Genomic DNA, 16,527 nt, shown 5'->3' on the forward strand with positions numbered 1-16,527 from the left:
AAATAATAAAAGATTTTTCTGCACTGAAACCAACCCAGGGTGGAGCTTTGCCTAGGGATCTCTTTATAGGACATAAAGGGCATGAAAGTAAGGTATCAAGGGGTCTTCCTTTGTCAGCTCTTGGTTCTTGTACTATCTCTACTATTTTCAGGGGTCTTTGTTATTCCACATGTTGCCAAGATTATGCCCAAATGTTGTGGAAATAAGATCCCACAATTTGGAATTTTTTGAAACATGACTTTTGCCATTTAGTAAGAAAGGGTGTGCAGGATGAAATCAATTATTTATAGGTATATTACTTAATTTGGAAATTTCCCAGATCTTGTTCTGTTATTGATTTTTAATTTAATTCCATTGTGGTCAGAGAAAATATTTTTATGACTAATCTCTTTGAAGTTATTGAGACTTGCTTTATGGTCTAAATATGGTATAACTTGGTAACTGTACTTTGTGATTCTGTTACTGGAATGTTCTATAAGGACAGTTAGGTCAAGTTGGTTGAGTTCAAGTCTTCTCTGTTCTTGCTCTGTCCTACTTGTTCTACCAATTTTTATGAGAGGGATATTGAAATCTCTGACTATAATTGTGGATTTGTTTATTTCTCCTTGCAATTCTATCAGTTTTTGCTTCTTCAACTTTGAAGCTTTGTTATTGGGTACATTAACATTTAGAGTTGTTATGGTCAGTTAATGAATTGACCCCTTTATAATTATAAAACCCTTCTTTATTCCTGGTCATATTTTTTTGGTCTGAAATCTACTTTGTCTGATATTAAGCTTTCTTTTGCTTAGGGTTATATGGTATATCTTTTTATGTTCTTTTACACTTAATCTATTTGTCTTTGTATTTAAAGTTTGTTTCCTGTAGGCAGTAAATTGTTGGGTCTTGCTTTTTTATACAATCTGATAATCTCTGCCTTTTAATTAAGTTGTTTAGACTACAGGCATACCTCGGAGATATTGTGGGTTTGGTTCCAGACCACGCAATAAAGCAAATATTTCAATAAAGTAAGTTGCACAAATTTTTTGGTTTCCCAGTGCATATGAAAGTTATGTTTATACTGTATTATAGTCTATTAAGTGTACAATAGCATTATGTCTAAAAAAATAATATATATACCTTAATTAAAAAATACTTTATGGCTAAAAAATGCTAATCATCATCTGACAACACAGGGTTACCACAAACCTTCAATTTGTAAAAAACGCAGTATTTGCAAAGCACAATAAAGTGAAGAACAAAAACAAGGTATGCCTGTATTCACATTTTATATGATTATTGATATAGTTACGTTTGTCTGTTATCTCACTATTTGGTTTCTATGTGTTAAATCTGCTCTTTGTTCCCTTTTCCCCTGCTTCTACCTTCTTTCAGATTGAATATTTTTTGATTTCTATGTTATCTCTGTTGGTTGATTAGCTGTAACTTTTTATTGTGTTATTTTACTGGGTTACTTTAAGGTTTTGGGGTATATCTTTAACTTATCACAGTTTACCTTCTAATGATATTATACCAACTCACATATAGTATAAGAACCTTAGAGTAGTGTACTTCACTTCCCTCCTCCTGGTCTTTATGCTACTGGTGTCATACATTTTATTTATTTGTATCTTATACATGCCATAATACATTGTTATTATTTTTGTTTAAACAGTCAATGTCAATTACTTAAGTCAATTACTTAAAGAGATTTAAGTAATAAGAAAAATAATACATTTGCTCATATAGTTATCATTTTTGGTGTTCTTCATTCCTTTGTGTGAATCCATATTTCCATCTGCTAAAATCCATTATTTTCCTGCTTGAAAGACTTATTTTAACATTTCTTATAGTGCGAGGTGTGCTGGTGATACGCTCCTTCAGCTTTTGTGTCTCTGAAAAAGGGTTTTGCTTTCATTTTTGAAAGATATTTTTGCTGGGTATAGAATTTTGGGTTGATGGTTTTTTTTCTTTCAGTAGCTTTAAAGATGTTGCCCTGCTATCTTCTTGTTTATTTTGTTTCCAGGGAGAAATCTGAGGTCATCCTTATCTTTCTGTGTACATAATGTGGCTTTTTTTTCTTGACTACTTTTAAGATTTTTTTTTATCACTAGTTTGGAACAATTTGATTATGATGTGAAGTATAGTTTTCTTCATATTTCTTGTGCTTGGGTTTTGTTGAATTTCTTGAACCTGTTGTTTCATAGTTTTCACCAATTTTGAATTTTTTCAGTCATTTTGTCTTCAGATATTTTTTCTGTCTTCCCCTCTCTTCCCTCTCCTTCTGGGTCTCCAATTGAACATATATTAGCATGAATGAAATTGTGCCACATCTCACGGATGTGCTTTTATTTTTTAAAAAATTCTTTTTCCTCTCTGTGTTTTAATTTGGATAGTTCCTATTGCTATGTCTTCAAGTTCACTAATCTTTTGATCTTTTCCTCAGCAATGTCTAATCTGCCATAAATCCTAGTCAGTATATTTTTCATCTTGGACACTGTAGTTTATATATCTGAAAGTTCCATTAAAAAAATCTTCCTTACTTATCTTCCTTACTTAATCTTCTTCTACTTATCTTTTTGAACATATGTAATATTGTAATAATTGTTTCAATGTACTTGTTTGCTAATTCTAGCATTTGTGTTAGTTTGGGTTCACTTTTGATTGGTTGAGTATTCTCATTTTGGCTTGTGTTTTCCTGCCTATTTGCATGCTTGATTGATTGCCAGACGTTGTGTTATTTACCTTGTTGGGAGCTGGATATTTTTTTATTCTGAGTATTGCATTGTGTGAATACGCCACACTTCATCCATTTTACTCTTGGTGGGCATTTGGATAGTTTTCAATTTTTGGCAATCGTTAAGAGCCCTGCTTGAATATTCTAGTACATGTGCTTTGGTGAATGAACATGTGTATGGATTTTCATTCAGTATGTATACCTGGGAATGTAATTGCTGGGTCATAGGGTATTCCTATGTTCAGCCTCAGTATATACTACCAAATAGTTTTATAAAACAGTTGTGCCAATTTGTATTTCTACCAGGTGTGTATGCAAATTCTGCTTGTTCTCTGCTCACCAGTACTTGGTATTTTTCCATGTTTATGAGAGCCACATTTTATTTTAATTTGCATTTGTCTAACTTAAGAAATTTAGCATATTTTCATAAATATTTTTCCACTTAAATATGTCTTCTATTAGATTATCTCTAGGTTTTCTTAATATATTCTGGATATGAATCCTTTTTTGGATATGTCTATAGGAAATGTTGTCTCCTACTCCATTACTTTTTCACTCAGTTTATCTTTTGAAGAGCACAGTTCTTAATTTTAATATAGTCTGGTTAACTTTTTTATCTTCTTAAATGGTTAGTACTTTTTGTGTTCTGTTTAGTAAATCTTCGCTCACTTTAGGACAAGATAGTCTCTCTAGTGTTTTGAAGCTATCATTTCTATGTTTTTTCTCTCTGGTTGCTTTTAAGATCAGCTCTTTGTCTTTCATGTGGATTTCACTTCATTCTACTCAGAATCATATATTTCTTAAAATCTGAGGAAATTTCAGCCACTTTTAATTATAGTTTTTCTCCATTCTTCTTGTTCTCTCCTTTTGCATCTCTGATAAGTCTTTCTGTTAGATTTTTTTTCATGTCTCTGAAATTCTTGTTTTTTATATTTTCTGTTATTTTTTCTCTCTGTGCTGTGTTCTGAGTAATTTCTTTAGTTTTTCTGGTTCCTTGATTGTCTTCTGAGCTTTGTATAATTTTCTATTTAACCTATACCAAATTTCTATTTTTATTTATTATATTTTTCATTTCTAGTAGTTTTATTTGGTTTTCCTTTACATGTGCCTGGTCAATTTTAATTGTTTTCTGTTATTTTTCCACCTTTCAGTACCCTTCTACTTTTTAAACATATGCATACTTATTTTATCCCATACCTGATAATTACAATAGTTGTACTCTTTCAGAGTTTATTTCTGCAGTTTGTTGTACTTCTGATTATTTCTCATATTAGCTTGTTTAATTGTGATTTTTTAAAAAAATTATTTATTTATTTTAGGCTGCATTGGGTCTTTGTTGCTGTGTGCAGGCTTTCTCTAGTTGCGGTATAATTGTGATTTTTGATTGCGATAAGCACCCTTCACTGAGCCCTCAATATTGCTAGCAGGTGTCTTCTATTTCCTTTATCAGCTTTCTTTCTCATTCTTTGTAGTGGTTCTTTCAGGCATTCTCACTCTTCATAAACCTCTGCTCAGAAGTTTTTTCCATCATAGAAAACAAAAGCAAAGCAAAACAAATATTTATTGTGTATCTACTATGGACTGAACTCTGTGTTAGGCGCTGAACATTCAGAGGTCTAGAAGATAAACATATTTCTTCTCCTCTAGAATACTTGAAATCTGGAGGGGGAGCAGATGTAGATAAAAAGCATTCTAGATATAATTAGTTAATACTGTGAAAAGGAAAGTCAGTCAAAAAGTGGAATAGCAGGAGTAGTATTATAGTGGAAAGTCAACAAGACAACAAAGTTCATTTAGTATGAACAGTTTCACAATAATATTTAGAGTAAATATTAAGAGGAGACTAGATCTTAAAAGGATAAGGAATTGATCACTTTGTCAAGATAGGAGATTAGAACTATGTGTTTGGCAAGCCTCAGGATGAGCTGTGAGAGTTATGTGTTATTATATCCAATTTCAAACAAATTTAAATGTCTCCAAAGTAGAAATTTTGGACTTATTTGTAGTGCCATATTCAGTTTTCAGGTATTTTTATTTTTATTTGGAATTAAATTCAAACGCTAATCTTCAGAGAAATTCATTGATAATAGAGGCTTGCCATGTATTCGTTTTTTTTTTCTTAACATCTTTATTGGAGTATAATTGCTTTACAATGTTGTGTTAGTTTCTGCTGTATAACAAAGTGAATCAGCTATATGTATACATATATCCCCACATCCCCTCCCTTTTGCGCCTCGCTCCCACCTTCTCTATCCCACCCCTCTAGGTGGTCACAAAGTACCAAGCTGATCTCCCTGTGCTATGCAGCTGCTTCCCACTATCTGTTTTATATTTGGTAGTGTATATATGTCAATGCCACTCTCTCACTTCATCCCAGCTTACCCTCCTCACCTGCCATGTCCTCAAGTTCATTCTCTTAGTCTGCATCTTTATTCCTGTCCTGCTCCTAGGTTCATCTGAACCATTTCTTTAGATTCCATACATATGTGTTAGCATATGGTATTTGTTTTTTTCTTTCTGACTTAGTTCACTCTGTATGACACACTTTAGGTCCATCCACTTCACTACAAATAACTCAATTTTGTTTCTTCTTATGGCTGAGTATATGTGCCACATCTTTTTTTTGTGTGTGTGTGGTACTTGGGCCTCTCACTGTTGTGGCCTCTCCCGCTGCGGAGCACAGGCTCCAGACACACAGGCCCAGCGGCCATGGCCCACGGACCCAGCTGCTCTGCGGAATCCAGGATCCTCCCGGACCAGGGCATGAACCCGTGTCCCCTGCATCGGCAGGCAGACTGTCAACCACTGCACCACCAGGGAAGCCCCTTTTTTAAATTTAATAAAAAAAAAATTTTTTCACATCTTTATCGGAGTATAATTGCTTTACACTGTTGTGTTAGTTTCTGCTGTCTAACAAAGTGAATCAGCTATACATATACATATATCCCCATATCTCCTCCCTCTTGCGTCCGCCTCCCACCCTCCCTATCCCACCCCTCTAGGTGGTCACAAAGCACCAAGCTGATCTCCTTGTGCTATGTGGTTGCTTCCCACTAGATATCTGTTTTACATTTGGTAGTATATATAAGTCCATGTCACTCTCTCACGTCATCCCAGCTTACCCTTCCCCCTCCCCGTATCCTCAAGTCCATTCTCTACTAGGTCTGTGTCTTTATTCCTGTCTGCCCCAGGTTCTTCATAACCTTTTTTTTTTTTTTTTTTTTTTTTTTAGATTCCATGTATATGTGTTAGCATATGGTATTTGTTTTTCTCTTTCTGACTTACTTCACTCTGTATGACAGGCTCTAGGTCCATCCAGCTCACTACGAAAAACTCAGTTTTGTTTCCTTTTATGGCTGAGTAATATTCCATTGTATATATGTGCCACATCTCCTTTATCCATTCATCTGGTGATGGACACTTAGGTTGCTTCCATGTCCTGGCTATTGTAAATAGAGCTGCAATGAACATTGTGGTACATGACTCTTTCTGAGTTATGGTTTTCTCAGGGTATATTCCCAGTAGTGGGATTGCTGGGTCATAGGGAAGTTCTATTTTTAATTTTTTAAGGAACCTCCATACTGTTCTCCATAGAGGCTGTATCAATTTACAATCCCACCAGCAGTTTAGGAGGGTTCCCTTTTCTCCACACCCTCTCCAGCATTTATTGTTTGTAGATTTTTTTGATGATGGCCATTCTGACCGGTGTGAGGTGATACCACATAGTGGTTTTGATTTGCATTTCTCTAATGATTAGTGATGTTGAGCATCCTTTCATGTGTTTGTTGGCAATCTGCATATCTTCTTTGGAGAAATGTCTGTTTAGGTCTACTGCCCATTTTTGGATTGGGTTGTTTGTTTTTTTTTTTTTTTTTTTTTTTTTTTTCTTCTTTTTGCGGTATGCGGGCCTCTCACTGCTGTGGCCTCCCCCGTTGCGGAGCACAGGCTCCGGATGCGCAGGCCCAGCGGCCATGGCTCATGGGCCCAGCCGCTCCGCGGCATATGGGATCCTCCCAGACCGGGGCACGAACCCGTATCCCCTGCATCGGCAGGCGGACTCTCAACCACTGCGCCACCAGGGAGGCCCTGTTTGTTTTTTTGATATTGAGCTGCATGAACTGCTTGTAAATTTTGGAGATTAATCCTTTGTCAGCAGCTTCGTTTGCAAATATTTTCTCCCATTCTGAGGGTAGTCTTTTCGTCTTGTTTATGGTGTCCTTTGCTGTTCAAAAGCTTTTAAGTTTCATTAGGTTCCATTTGTTTATTATTGTTTTTATTTATATTTCTCTAGGAGGTGGATCAAAAAGGATCTTGCTGTGATTTATGTCATAGAGTGTTCTGCCTATGTTTTCCTTTAAGAGTTTGATAGTGTCTGGCCTTACATTTAGGTCTTTAATCCGTTTTGAGTTTATTTTTGTGTATGGTGTTAAGGAGTGTTCTAATTTCATTCTTTTACATGTAGCTGTCCAGTTTTCCCAGCACCACTTATTGAAGAGGCTGTCTTTTCTCCATTGTATACTTTTGCCTCCTTTATCAAAGATAAGGTGACCATATGTGCGTGTGTCTATCTATGGGCTTTCTATCCTGTTCCATTGATCTGTATATCTGTTTTTGTGCCAGTACCGTATTAACTTGATTACCGTAGCTTTGTAGTATAGTCTGAAGTCCGGGAGCCTGATTCCTCCAGCTCCGTTTTTCTTTCTCAAGATTGCTTTGACTATTCGGAGTCTTTGTGTTTCCATACAAATTGTAAAATTTTTTGTTCTAGTTCTGTGAAAAATACCATTGGCAGTTTGATAGGGATTGCACTGAATCTGTAGATTGCTTTGGGTAGTATAGCCTTTTTCACAATGTTGACTCTTCCAATCCAAGAACAAGGTATATCTCTCCATCTCTTTGTATCATCTTTAATTTCTTTCATCAGTGTCTTATAGTTTTCTGCATACAGGTCTTTTGTCTTCTTAGGTTTATTTCTAGGTATTTTATTCTTTTTGCTGCAGTGGTAACTGGGAGTGTTTCCTTAATTTCTGTTTCAGATTTTTCATCATTACTGTATAGGAATGCAAGAGATTTCTGTGCATTAATTTTGTATCCTGCAATTTTACCAAATTCATTGATTAGCTCTAGTAGTTTTCTGCTAGCTTCTTTAGGGTTCTCTGTATAGTATCATGTCATCTGCCAACAGTGACAGTTTTACTTCTTTTCTGATTTGGATTCCATTTATTTCTTTCTTCTCTGATTGCAGTGGCTAAGACTTCCAAAACTATGTTGAATAATAGCAGTGAGAATGGGCAACCTTGTCTTCTTCCTGATCTAAGAGGAAATGCTTTCAGTTTTTCACCATTGAGAACGATGTTGGCTGTGGGTTTTTCACATATGGCCTTTATTATGTTGAAGTAGGTTCCCTCTATGCCCACTTCCTGGAGAGTTTTTATCATAAATGGGTGTTGAATTTTGTCAAAAGCTTTTTCTGTATCTATTGAGATGATCATATGGTTTTTCTCCTTCAATTTGTTAATATGGTGTATCACATTGATTGATTTGCGTATATTGAAGAATCTTTGCATTCCTGGGATAAACCCCACTTGATCATGGTGTATGATCCTTTTAATGTGCTGTTGGATTCTGTTTGCTAGAACTTTGTTGAAGATTTTTGCATCTGTATTCATCAGTGATATTGGCCTGTAGTTTTCTTTTTTTGTGACATCTTTGTCTGGTTTTGGTATCAGGGTGATGGTGGCATTGTAGAATGAGTTTGGGAGTGTTCCTCCCTCTGCTATATTTTAGAAGAGTTTGAGAGGGATCGGTGTTAGCTCTTCTCTAAGTGCTTGATAGATTTCACCTGTGAAGCCATCTGGTCTTGGGCTTCTGTTTGTTGGAACATTTTTAATCACAGTTTCAATTTCAGTGCTCGTGATTGGTCTGTTTATATTTTCTATTTCTTCCTGGTTCTGTCTGGGAAGGTTGTGCTTTTCTAAGAATTTGTCCATTTCTTCCAGGTTATCCATTTTATTGGCATGTAGTTCCTTGTAGTAATCTCTGCTGATCCTTTGTGTTTCTGCAGTGTCAATTGTTACTTCTCCTTTTTCATTTCTAATTGGATTGATTTGAGTCTTCTCCCTTTTTTTCTTGATGAGTCTGGCTAATGGTTTATCAATTTTGTTTATGTTCTCAAAGAAGCAGCTTTTAGTTTTATTGATCTTTGCTATTTTTTCCTTCATTTCTTTTCACTTATTTGTGATCTGATCTTTATGATTCCTTTCCTTCTGCTAACTTTCGGGGTTTTTTTTTCTTTCTCTAATTGCTTTAGGTGTAAGGTTATGTTGTTTATTTGAGATGTTTCTTGTTTCTTAAGGTAGGATTGTATTACTATAAACTTCGCTCTTAGAACTGCTTTTGCTGTATCCCATAGGTTTTGGGTCATCCTGTTTTCATTGTCATTTTTTTTTAGGTATTTTTTGATTTTCTCTTTGATCTCTTCAGTGATCTCTTGGTTATTAAGTAGTGTATTGTTTAGCCTCCATTTGTTTGTATATTTTACAGATTTTTTTCCTGTAATTGATATCTAGTCTCTTAGCATTGTGGTCGGAAAAGATACTTGATATGATTTCAATTTTCTTAAATTTACCAAGGCTTGATTTGTGACCCAAGATATGATCTATCCTGGATAATGTTCCATGAACACTTGAGAAGAAAGTGTATTCTGTTGTTTTTGGATGGAATGTCCTATAAATATCAATTAAGTCCATCTTGTTTATTAATGTATCACTTAAAGCTTGTGTTTCCTTATTTATTTTCATTTTGGATGATCTGTCCATTGGTGAAATTGGGGTGTTAAAGTCCCCTACTATGATTGTGTTACTGTCAATTTCCTCTTTTATGGCTCTTAGCAGTTGCCTTATGTACTGAGGTGCTCCTATGTTGGGTGCATAAATATTTACAATTGTTATATCTTCTTGGACTGATCCCTTGATCATTATGTAGTGCCCTTCTTTGTCTCTTGTAATAGTCTTTATTTAAAGTCTATTTTGTCTGATATGAGAATTGCTACTCCAGCTTTCTTTTGATTTCCATTTGCATGGAATATCTTTTTATATCTCCTTACTTTCAGTCTGCATGTGTCCCTAGGTCTGAAGTGGGTCTCTTGTAGACAGCATATGTATTGGTCTTGTTTTTGTATCTATTCAGTCAGTCTGTGTCTTTTGGTTGGAGCATTTAGTCCATTTACATTTAACGTACATTTACATTTACATTTATCAATATGTATGTTTCTGTTACCATTTTCTTAATTGTTTTCAGTTTGTTTTTGTAAGTCTTTTCCTTCTCTTGTGTTTCCTGCCTAGAGAGGTTCATTTACCGTTTGTTGTCAAGCTGGTTTGGTGGTGCTGAATTCTCTTAGCTTTTGCTTGTCTGTAAAGGTTGTAATTTCTCCATCGGATCTGAATGAAATCCTTGCGGGGTAGAGTAATCTTGGTTGTAGGTTTTTCCCTTTCATCACTTTAAATATGTCCTGCCACTCCCTTCTGCTTGCAGAGTTTCTGGTGAAAGATCAGCTGTTAACCTTATGTGGATTCCCTTGTATGTTATTTGTTGCTTTTCCCTTGCTGCTTTTAATAGTTTTTCTTTGTATTAGTTTTTGATAGTTTGATTAATATATATCTTGCTGTGTTTTTCCTTGTATTTATCCTGTATGGGACTCTCTGTGCTTCCTGGACTTGGGTGGCTATTTCCGTTCCCATGTTAGGGAAGTTTTCAACTATAATCTCTTTAAATATTTTCTCAGACTCTTTCTTTTTCTCTTCTTCTTCTGGGAGCCCTATACTTCAAATGTTGGTGCATTTAATGTTGTCCCAGGGGTCTCTGAGACTGTCCTCAATTCTTTTCATTTGTTTTTCTTTATTCTGTTCTGTGGCAGTTATTTCCATTATTTTATCTTCCAGGTCACTTATCTGTTCTTCTGCCTCAGTTATTCTGCTATTGATTCCTTCTAGAGAATTTTTAATTTCATTTACTGTGTTGTTCATCACAGTTTGTTTGCTCTTTAGTTCTTCTAGGTCCTTGTTAAACGTTTCTTATATTTTCTCTATTCTATTTCCAAGATTTTGGCTCATCTTTACTGTCATTATTCTGAATTCTTTTTCAGGTAGGCTGCCTGTTTCCTCTTCATTTGTTTGCTGTGGTGGGTTTTTACCTTGCTGCTTCATCTGCTGCATATTTCTGTCTTCTCATTTTGTTAACTTACTGTGTTTGGGGTCTCCTCTTCACAGGCTCTGGGTTCTTTGTTCCTGTTGTTTTTGGTGTCTGCCCGCAATGGGTGAGGTTGGTTCAGTGTGTTATGTAGGCTTCTTGGTGGAGGGGACTGGTGCCTGTGTTCTGGTAGGTGGGCCTGGATCTTCTGGCGGGCAGGGCTGTGTCTGGTGTTGTGTTTTGGCATGTCTGTGAACTTAGTATGAGTTTAGGCAGCCCTTATGCCAATGCGTGTGGTTGTTTTTTGTCTTACTAGTTGTTTGGCATGGGGAGTTCAGCACTGGAGCTTGCTGGCCATTCGGTGGATCTGGGTCTTAGCGTTGGGATGGAGATCTCTGGGAGAGCTCTCACCAATTGATATTATGTGGGGCTGGGAGGTCTCTGGAGGTCCAATGTCCTGGACTTGGCTCTCCCACCTTGGAGGCTCAGGCCTGATATCCAGCCAGAGCACCAAGACCCTGCCAGCCCCACGGCTTGGAAGAAAAGGAAGAAAAAAAGGAGGGGGGGAGGGAAAGAAACCAGATAGAATCCCAAACCAAATGGTAAAAGCAAAACTAGGCAAAATCACACAAAGTAACATACACACACACACTCATAAAAAGAAATAATAATAATAAAAGAATAGTCAGAACCCTAGGACAAATGGTAAAAGCAAACCTAAACAGACAAAACCACACAAAGAAACATATGCATACACACTCACAAAAAGAGAAACAAGGGGGGAAAAATAAATAAATTAATTAAAAAAAAAGAGAGCAACTAAACCATTAAACAAATTCACCAATGATAACAAGCACTAAAAACTAAACTGAGAGAAACGTAAAAACCAGAAACAAATCAGACGCAGAAAGCAAACCCCAAGTCTACAGTTGCTCCCAAAGTCCACTGCCTCAATTTTGGGAACATTCGTTATCTATTCAGGTATTTCACAGATGCAGGGTTCATCAGCTTGATTGTGGGGATTTAATCTGCTGCTCCTGAGGCTGCACAGAGAAATTTCCCTTTCTCTTCTTTGTTCGCACAGCTCCTGGGGTTCAGCTGTGGTTTTGGCCCCGCCTCTGCGTGTAGGTCACCCTCAGGCATCTGTTCCCTGCCCAGACAGGAGGGGTTTAAAGCAGCAACTGATTAGGAGTTTCTTGCTCACTCAGGCCAGGGAGAAAGAGGGTACAATAGTCATAATTGGGATGCGGGGCGAGCCTGCGGCGGCACAGACTGACATGACATTGAGGCACACCGTGTGTTCTCCCGGGGAAGTTGTCCTTGGATCTTGGGACCCTGGCAGTGGCCAGCTGCACAGGTTCCCGGGGGTGGTGTGTGTGTGGGTAGTGACTTGTGCTTGCACACAGGATTTTTGGCGGCAGCGGCGGCAGCATTAGCATTCCGAGCCCATCTCTGGGGTCCAAGCTGATAGCCGCAGCTTGCTCCCGTCTATGGAGCTCATTTAGGTGGTACTCTGCCTTCTGTGGGCACACAGTGAAGGAGTCCTCTCTCCTCATGCACCCCGAAACAATGGTCAATATATTGGTCAATAAAAACAATATATTTAAGAATTTTATATTCTTACTGTTTAGCTTGTTAGTTTTGATTTTATAATTTGAGTATAAGTATTCATGACAGTAAATACAACGTGCAATTTTATTTGATTTTAAGAACTAGTTATGTGATTACATACATTTTTACATATTGACAAATGTGATATTTTATTTGCAAATCTCATTTTAGAGAGCACTAATATATATATCCTGAGCCAAATGAGGCAATAAGAAAATATATTTTTATATTATGTCCTCATAAGAGAGTTGATTATATTCGGAATATAGGATATTATTATTAACAACAGTAGTACTGATAATGCCTTATATTAGTTAGCACCAGAGTGTACAGAACATTTCAGCATTCATTCTCATTTGATTTTCATAATAGCCTGAATAGGCAGAATATGAGACTTATCTTCATTTAAATTGAAAAAAAAGAATTAAAAAGATTGTGCTGTGCTCCATATGGAGAGTAATGGGAATATAGTACCATTATTGACATTTCTTTGCATTTATTTAGAGTATAGTTTATATTTTTATTTTGTAGATGAAAATGAACTGTTACCTGTAAGCTCAGGATGTACAATAGAAGATCATGTGATTGCGGGAAGTGTAGAAGAATTTCGTAAAGACTTCATTTCAAGAATATGGCTTACCTACAGGGAAGAGTTTCCTCCAATAGAAGGCTCAGCTTTGACAACGGACTGTGGTTGGGGCTGTACACTAAGAACTGGCCAGATGCTGTTGGCTCAAGGACTCGTACTACACTTCCTTGGTAGAGGTAAATCAAATCTCTGGTTTTGGGGGTTTTGTTATTGTTACTCTTTTTTAAATTTGAGCTCTAGCTTGCAAACTGAATAAAATTCCCTGATGTTAATTTCCTGAGCCCCCTATGTCTTTTAAAGTTGTAACTAATCTAGCATGTAACATCTTTGTTGGACTGGGCCATTCACCTTTCAAAATACAGATTAAACATAAGTATTATTCATGACTCCCACTATGAATTAATTAAGTTCAAATTTTAGTAGTCTGTGGATTTTTTGTTGCTGTTATCATTTAATTCTTTTTGATTGAACTCTGGATTATCTCCAGTTCAGTAAATTCTGGGCAGGTCAACAGCAGTGACTTTGAGCGGAAAATTATTGAGCAGTTAATGTTTTTACATTATTTAAATCTTAAGAAATTTTACAGTTTTATGCTTTAAAATTATTTTTATCTTTATAAATGTGATTATAATCAGTTAAATTGATTAGGGCATTTTCTTAATAAGGTCATCATGCTTAGACTTTTAGACTCTCAGAAATGTCATTGATACTAACTTACTTATATCTATTTTTTCCAATGTGCCACCTTTCTTACCATTTCTATTAGTTCATTTTTATATAATGTGTACATATGTAGGAGGATTTTAGTTGACCATTTTAGGCTATCATATCTGGTTATTACTAAGTGTCATTATATTTTTTTAAGTGTCAGTCAATTTTCTGCAATGCATGGCAAATATTTAATAACCTTTCTGTAGGGATTATTGATGAGATCATTTGGAGAGAATGTTTATTCAAGAGCAGTGTGGATATTGCAAGGAAAAGGAATTTTTCAGCTTTTTGTGGGATGATTTATTTATAGTCTCATGAAATCATGGACAAGAATTGGAATACTTTTCACACTCCTGACTAGGTCCCTGAATCTGTGACTCATTTTGTTAGCTTGAAATTGTATGAATGTTTGGGGACTGTTGTGTTATTGAAAACAGCGAGGTAGTGATATAATTGATTTCGGGGGGGATCTTTGATCTCTAATGACTTCTTTTATTAACTTCATTTACTAGCGAATTGATGTTACTCCCTAAATAATAAAGTTATTTTGAAAGGACTGAGAGAAAAAAACACCTTGTAAAGAAATATTAAACTTACAGGTCAAACTTCTATTTTAACGTCTAAGCAAAACAAAATCCACTTTCTGAAGTTAAACTCTCATAAATACTATGATTGTTAGTTGAATATGTTTATTGTGTCTTTGGGTAGTCAAGACTGGATGTCTGGTGAGCAGTACTGGTAATGGAATACAAAAGTCTTTATTCCACCTTAGCACTGTCAAAAAAAACAAAAGAAAGAAAAACATATTCCAGAATTGTCCATTTGTACCTAAGTTTACTATTTTTTCTCTTTCATTTCGGTAATTTTTTCCTGATTATATGTAATATATCCCCATTTAAAAAATTTTAGAAACTACAGAAAAGTCTGGAGAATAATATTTCAACTCAAAAGTAAAGATCATTGGTATATTGGCATGTTTCCTCTGCTTGTATGTTTGTTTTTTTACACAGCTTTATTTAGATATAATCAACATACCATGATTTCACTCATTTAAAGTGAACAACAATTCAGTGGTTTTTAGTATATTTACAGAGTTCTACAATTATCCCCATAATCTAATTTTAGGACATTTTCATCTTCCCCCAGAGAAACCTTATACCCATTAGCAGTCATTCCCAATAGCAACCATTAATCTACTTTCTGTCACTATAAATTTGCCTATTTCTGACTTTGCTATTTTAGTTTAGTAACCCATATGACTTTAAATGCTACATGCTTATTTTAGTAGAATTGTTAAAGTCTAACTATTTAAAAAATCTGAACACCTTGCTTTGGAACTGCTATAGCTTGGACCTGGCCTGATGCTTTGAACATTGAAAATTCAGACTCTGAATCATGGACTTCCAACACTGTAAAAAAATTTACTGCATCATTCGAAGCATCGCTTTCAGCGGAAAGAGAACTCAAAACCCCAACAATTTCTCTGAAGGAAACAATCGGGAGATATTCTGATGATCGTGAAATGCAAAATGAAATTTATCACAGGAAAATCATCTCTTGGTTTGGTGATTCCCCCTTGGCTCTCTTTGGTTTACATCAACTAATAGAATATGGAAAGAAGTCTGGGAAAAAAGCTGGAGATTGGTATGGACCAGCTGTGGTTGCTCACATTTTAAGGTAAAATTGTTTTAAAATCTTTCATCTTGTGACAGAGGTCCTCAGGCTCAGAGATAGTGATTTTTGCAGTACATATATATTATTGGAACTTTTAAAGTCTAACTGTATGAGAATATTCATAAAGTAGCTTTCATTTACTGTTAGGGAAAAAACAAGACATATTGTGACTCTAGTTACATTTAATTTATCTACTGACAAATTTTTCTTCTTTTGCTCATAGGTATAGATATCCAAGGTCTCTTTCTAACCAGGTTTTCATTAGACTACCTTATTGAAATGTTCTAAAAACTAACAACTCTTTCAACCTTGGAACATGCATAACATTATAGTTTTTTTTTTTTTAGTAGTGTAACCTGGAGGCTGTAATGTACTGATAGTGTAATGAAATGTCAAGAGCTAAAATTGATGTTTTCAGCATTTCTTTGCACACATCAAATTCTGGTGAATTGTAAATGTATGGGAGTATTAATGTTATAATTATATCATAGTAAAATAAAGTGTCTGTGACATTCAGAGTAAGAAAAAAGTCGGAAGTCAGATTTCACTATACCTCAGCTTTTTATGTGCAAATTATTTGGATACTACTTAAGTTTTTTAAAAAATTGTCATATTTATTGTGTCCCACTATTATTATTAACTGAATCATTAATATTGTCATCCAAGTACAGCATGTTATAGTAAATTTAGTCTATTTAGAATAATATACAAAATCCAAATTAGTACAAAGGGTGTTTTTGCTTATTAAGAGGCTTTTATATTTTATAGGTCAGTTGCTTATAGTTGAAAAAGTAGTTGCCTAATATTATTAAATGGATTGTTAATAATGTCAAGTCCAGCTTGGTATGATATGTATAAAAACATAGTCATAAAAGCATGGTTTCTACTCTTCAAGATATTATGTTCTGTATCCCAGGGATCAGAACACTTTTTCTATAAAAGGCCTAATGGTAAATAGTTTAGGCTTTGCAGGCTATATAAGGGCTCTATTGCTCATTTAGCTCTTTTTTTTCTTTTTTTGTTTTACAGTCGTTGAAAA

At 35.4% G+C, this 16,527-nt stretch overlaps 1 protein-coding gene across 1 annotated transcript in view; it reads left to right on the forward strand.

Annotated features, from left to right (window-relative positions):
* The window catches only part of ATG4C (autophagy related 4C cysteine peptidase), an 87,349-nt gene that overhangs the window by 40,297 nt on the left and 30,525 nt on the right, over positions 1 to 16,527 (forward strand). Inside the window, exons 4-5 of the mRNA XM_082613087.1 lie at positions 13,046 to 13,279; positions 15,161 to 15,491. Of these exons, the coding sequence (XP_082469213.1) occupies positions 13,046 to 13,279; positions 15,161 to 15,491 (565 nt within the window). The remainder of the gene's footprint in view (positions 1 to 13,045; positions 13,280 to 15,160; positions 15,492 to 16,527) is intronic.

Source organism: Mesoplodon mirus, assembly GCF_964341445.2.
Source record: "Mesoplodon mirus genome assembly, chromosome: 3".
In the NCBI taxonomy this organism is placed as follows: Eukaryota; Metazoa; Chordata; class Mammalia; order Artiodactyla; family Ziphiidae; genus Mesoplodon; species Mesoplodon mirus.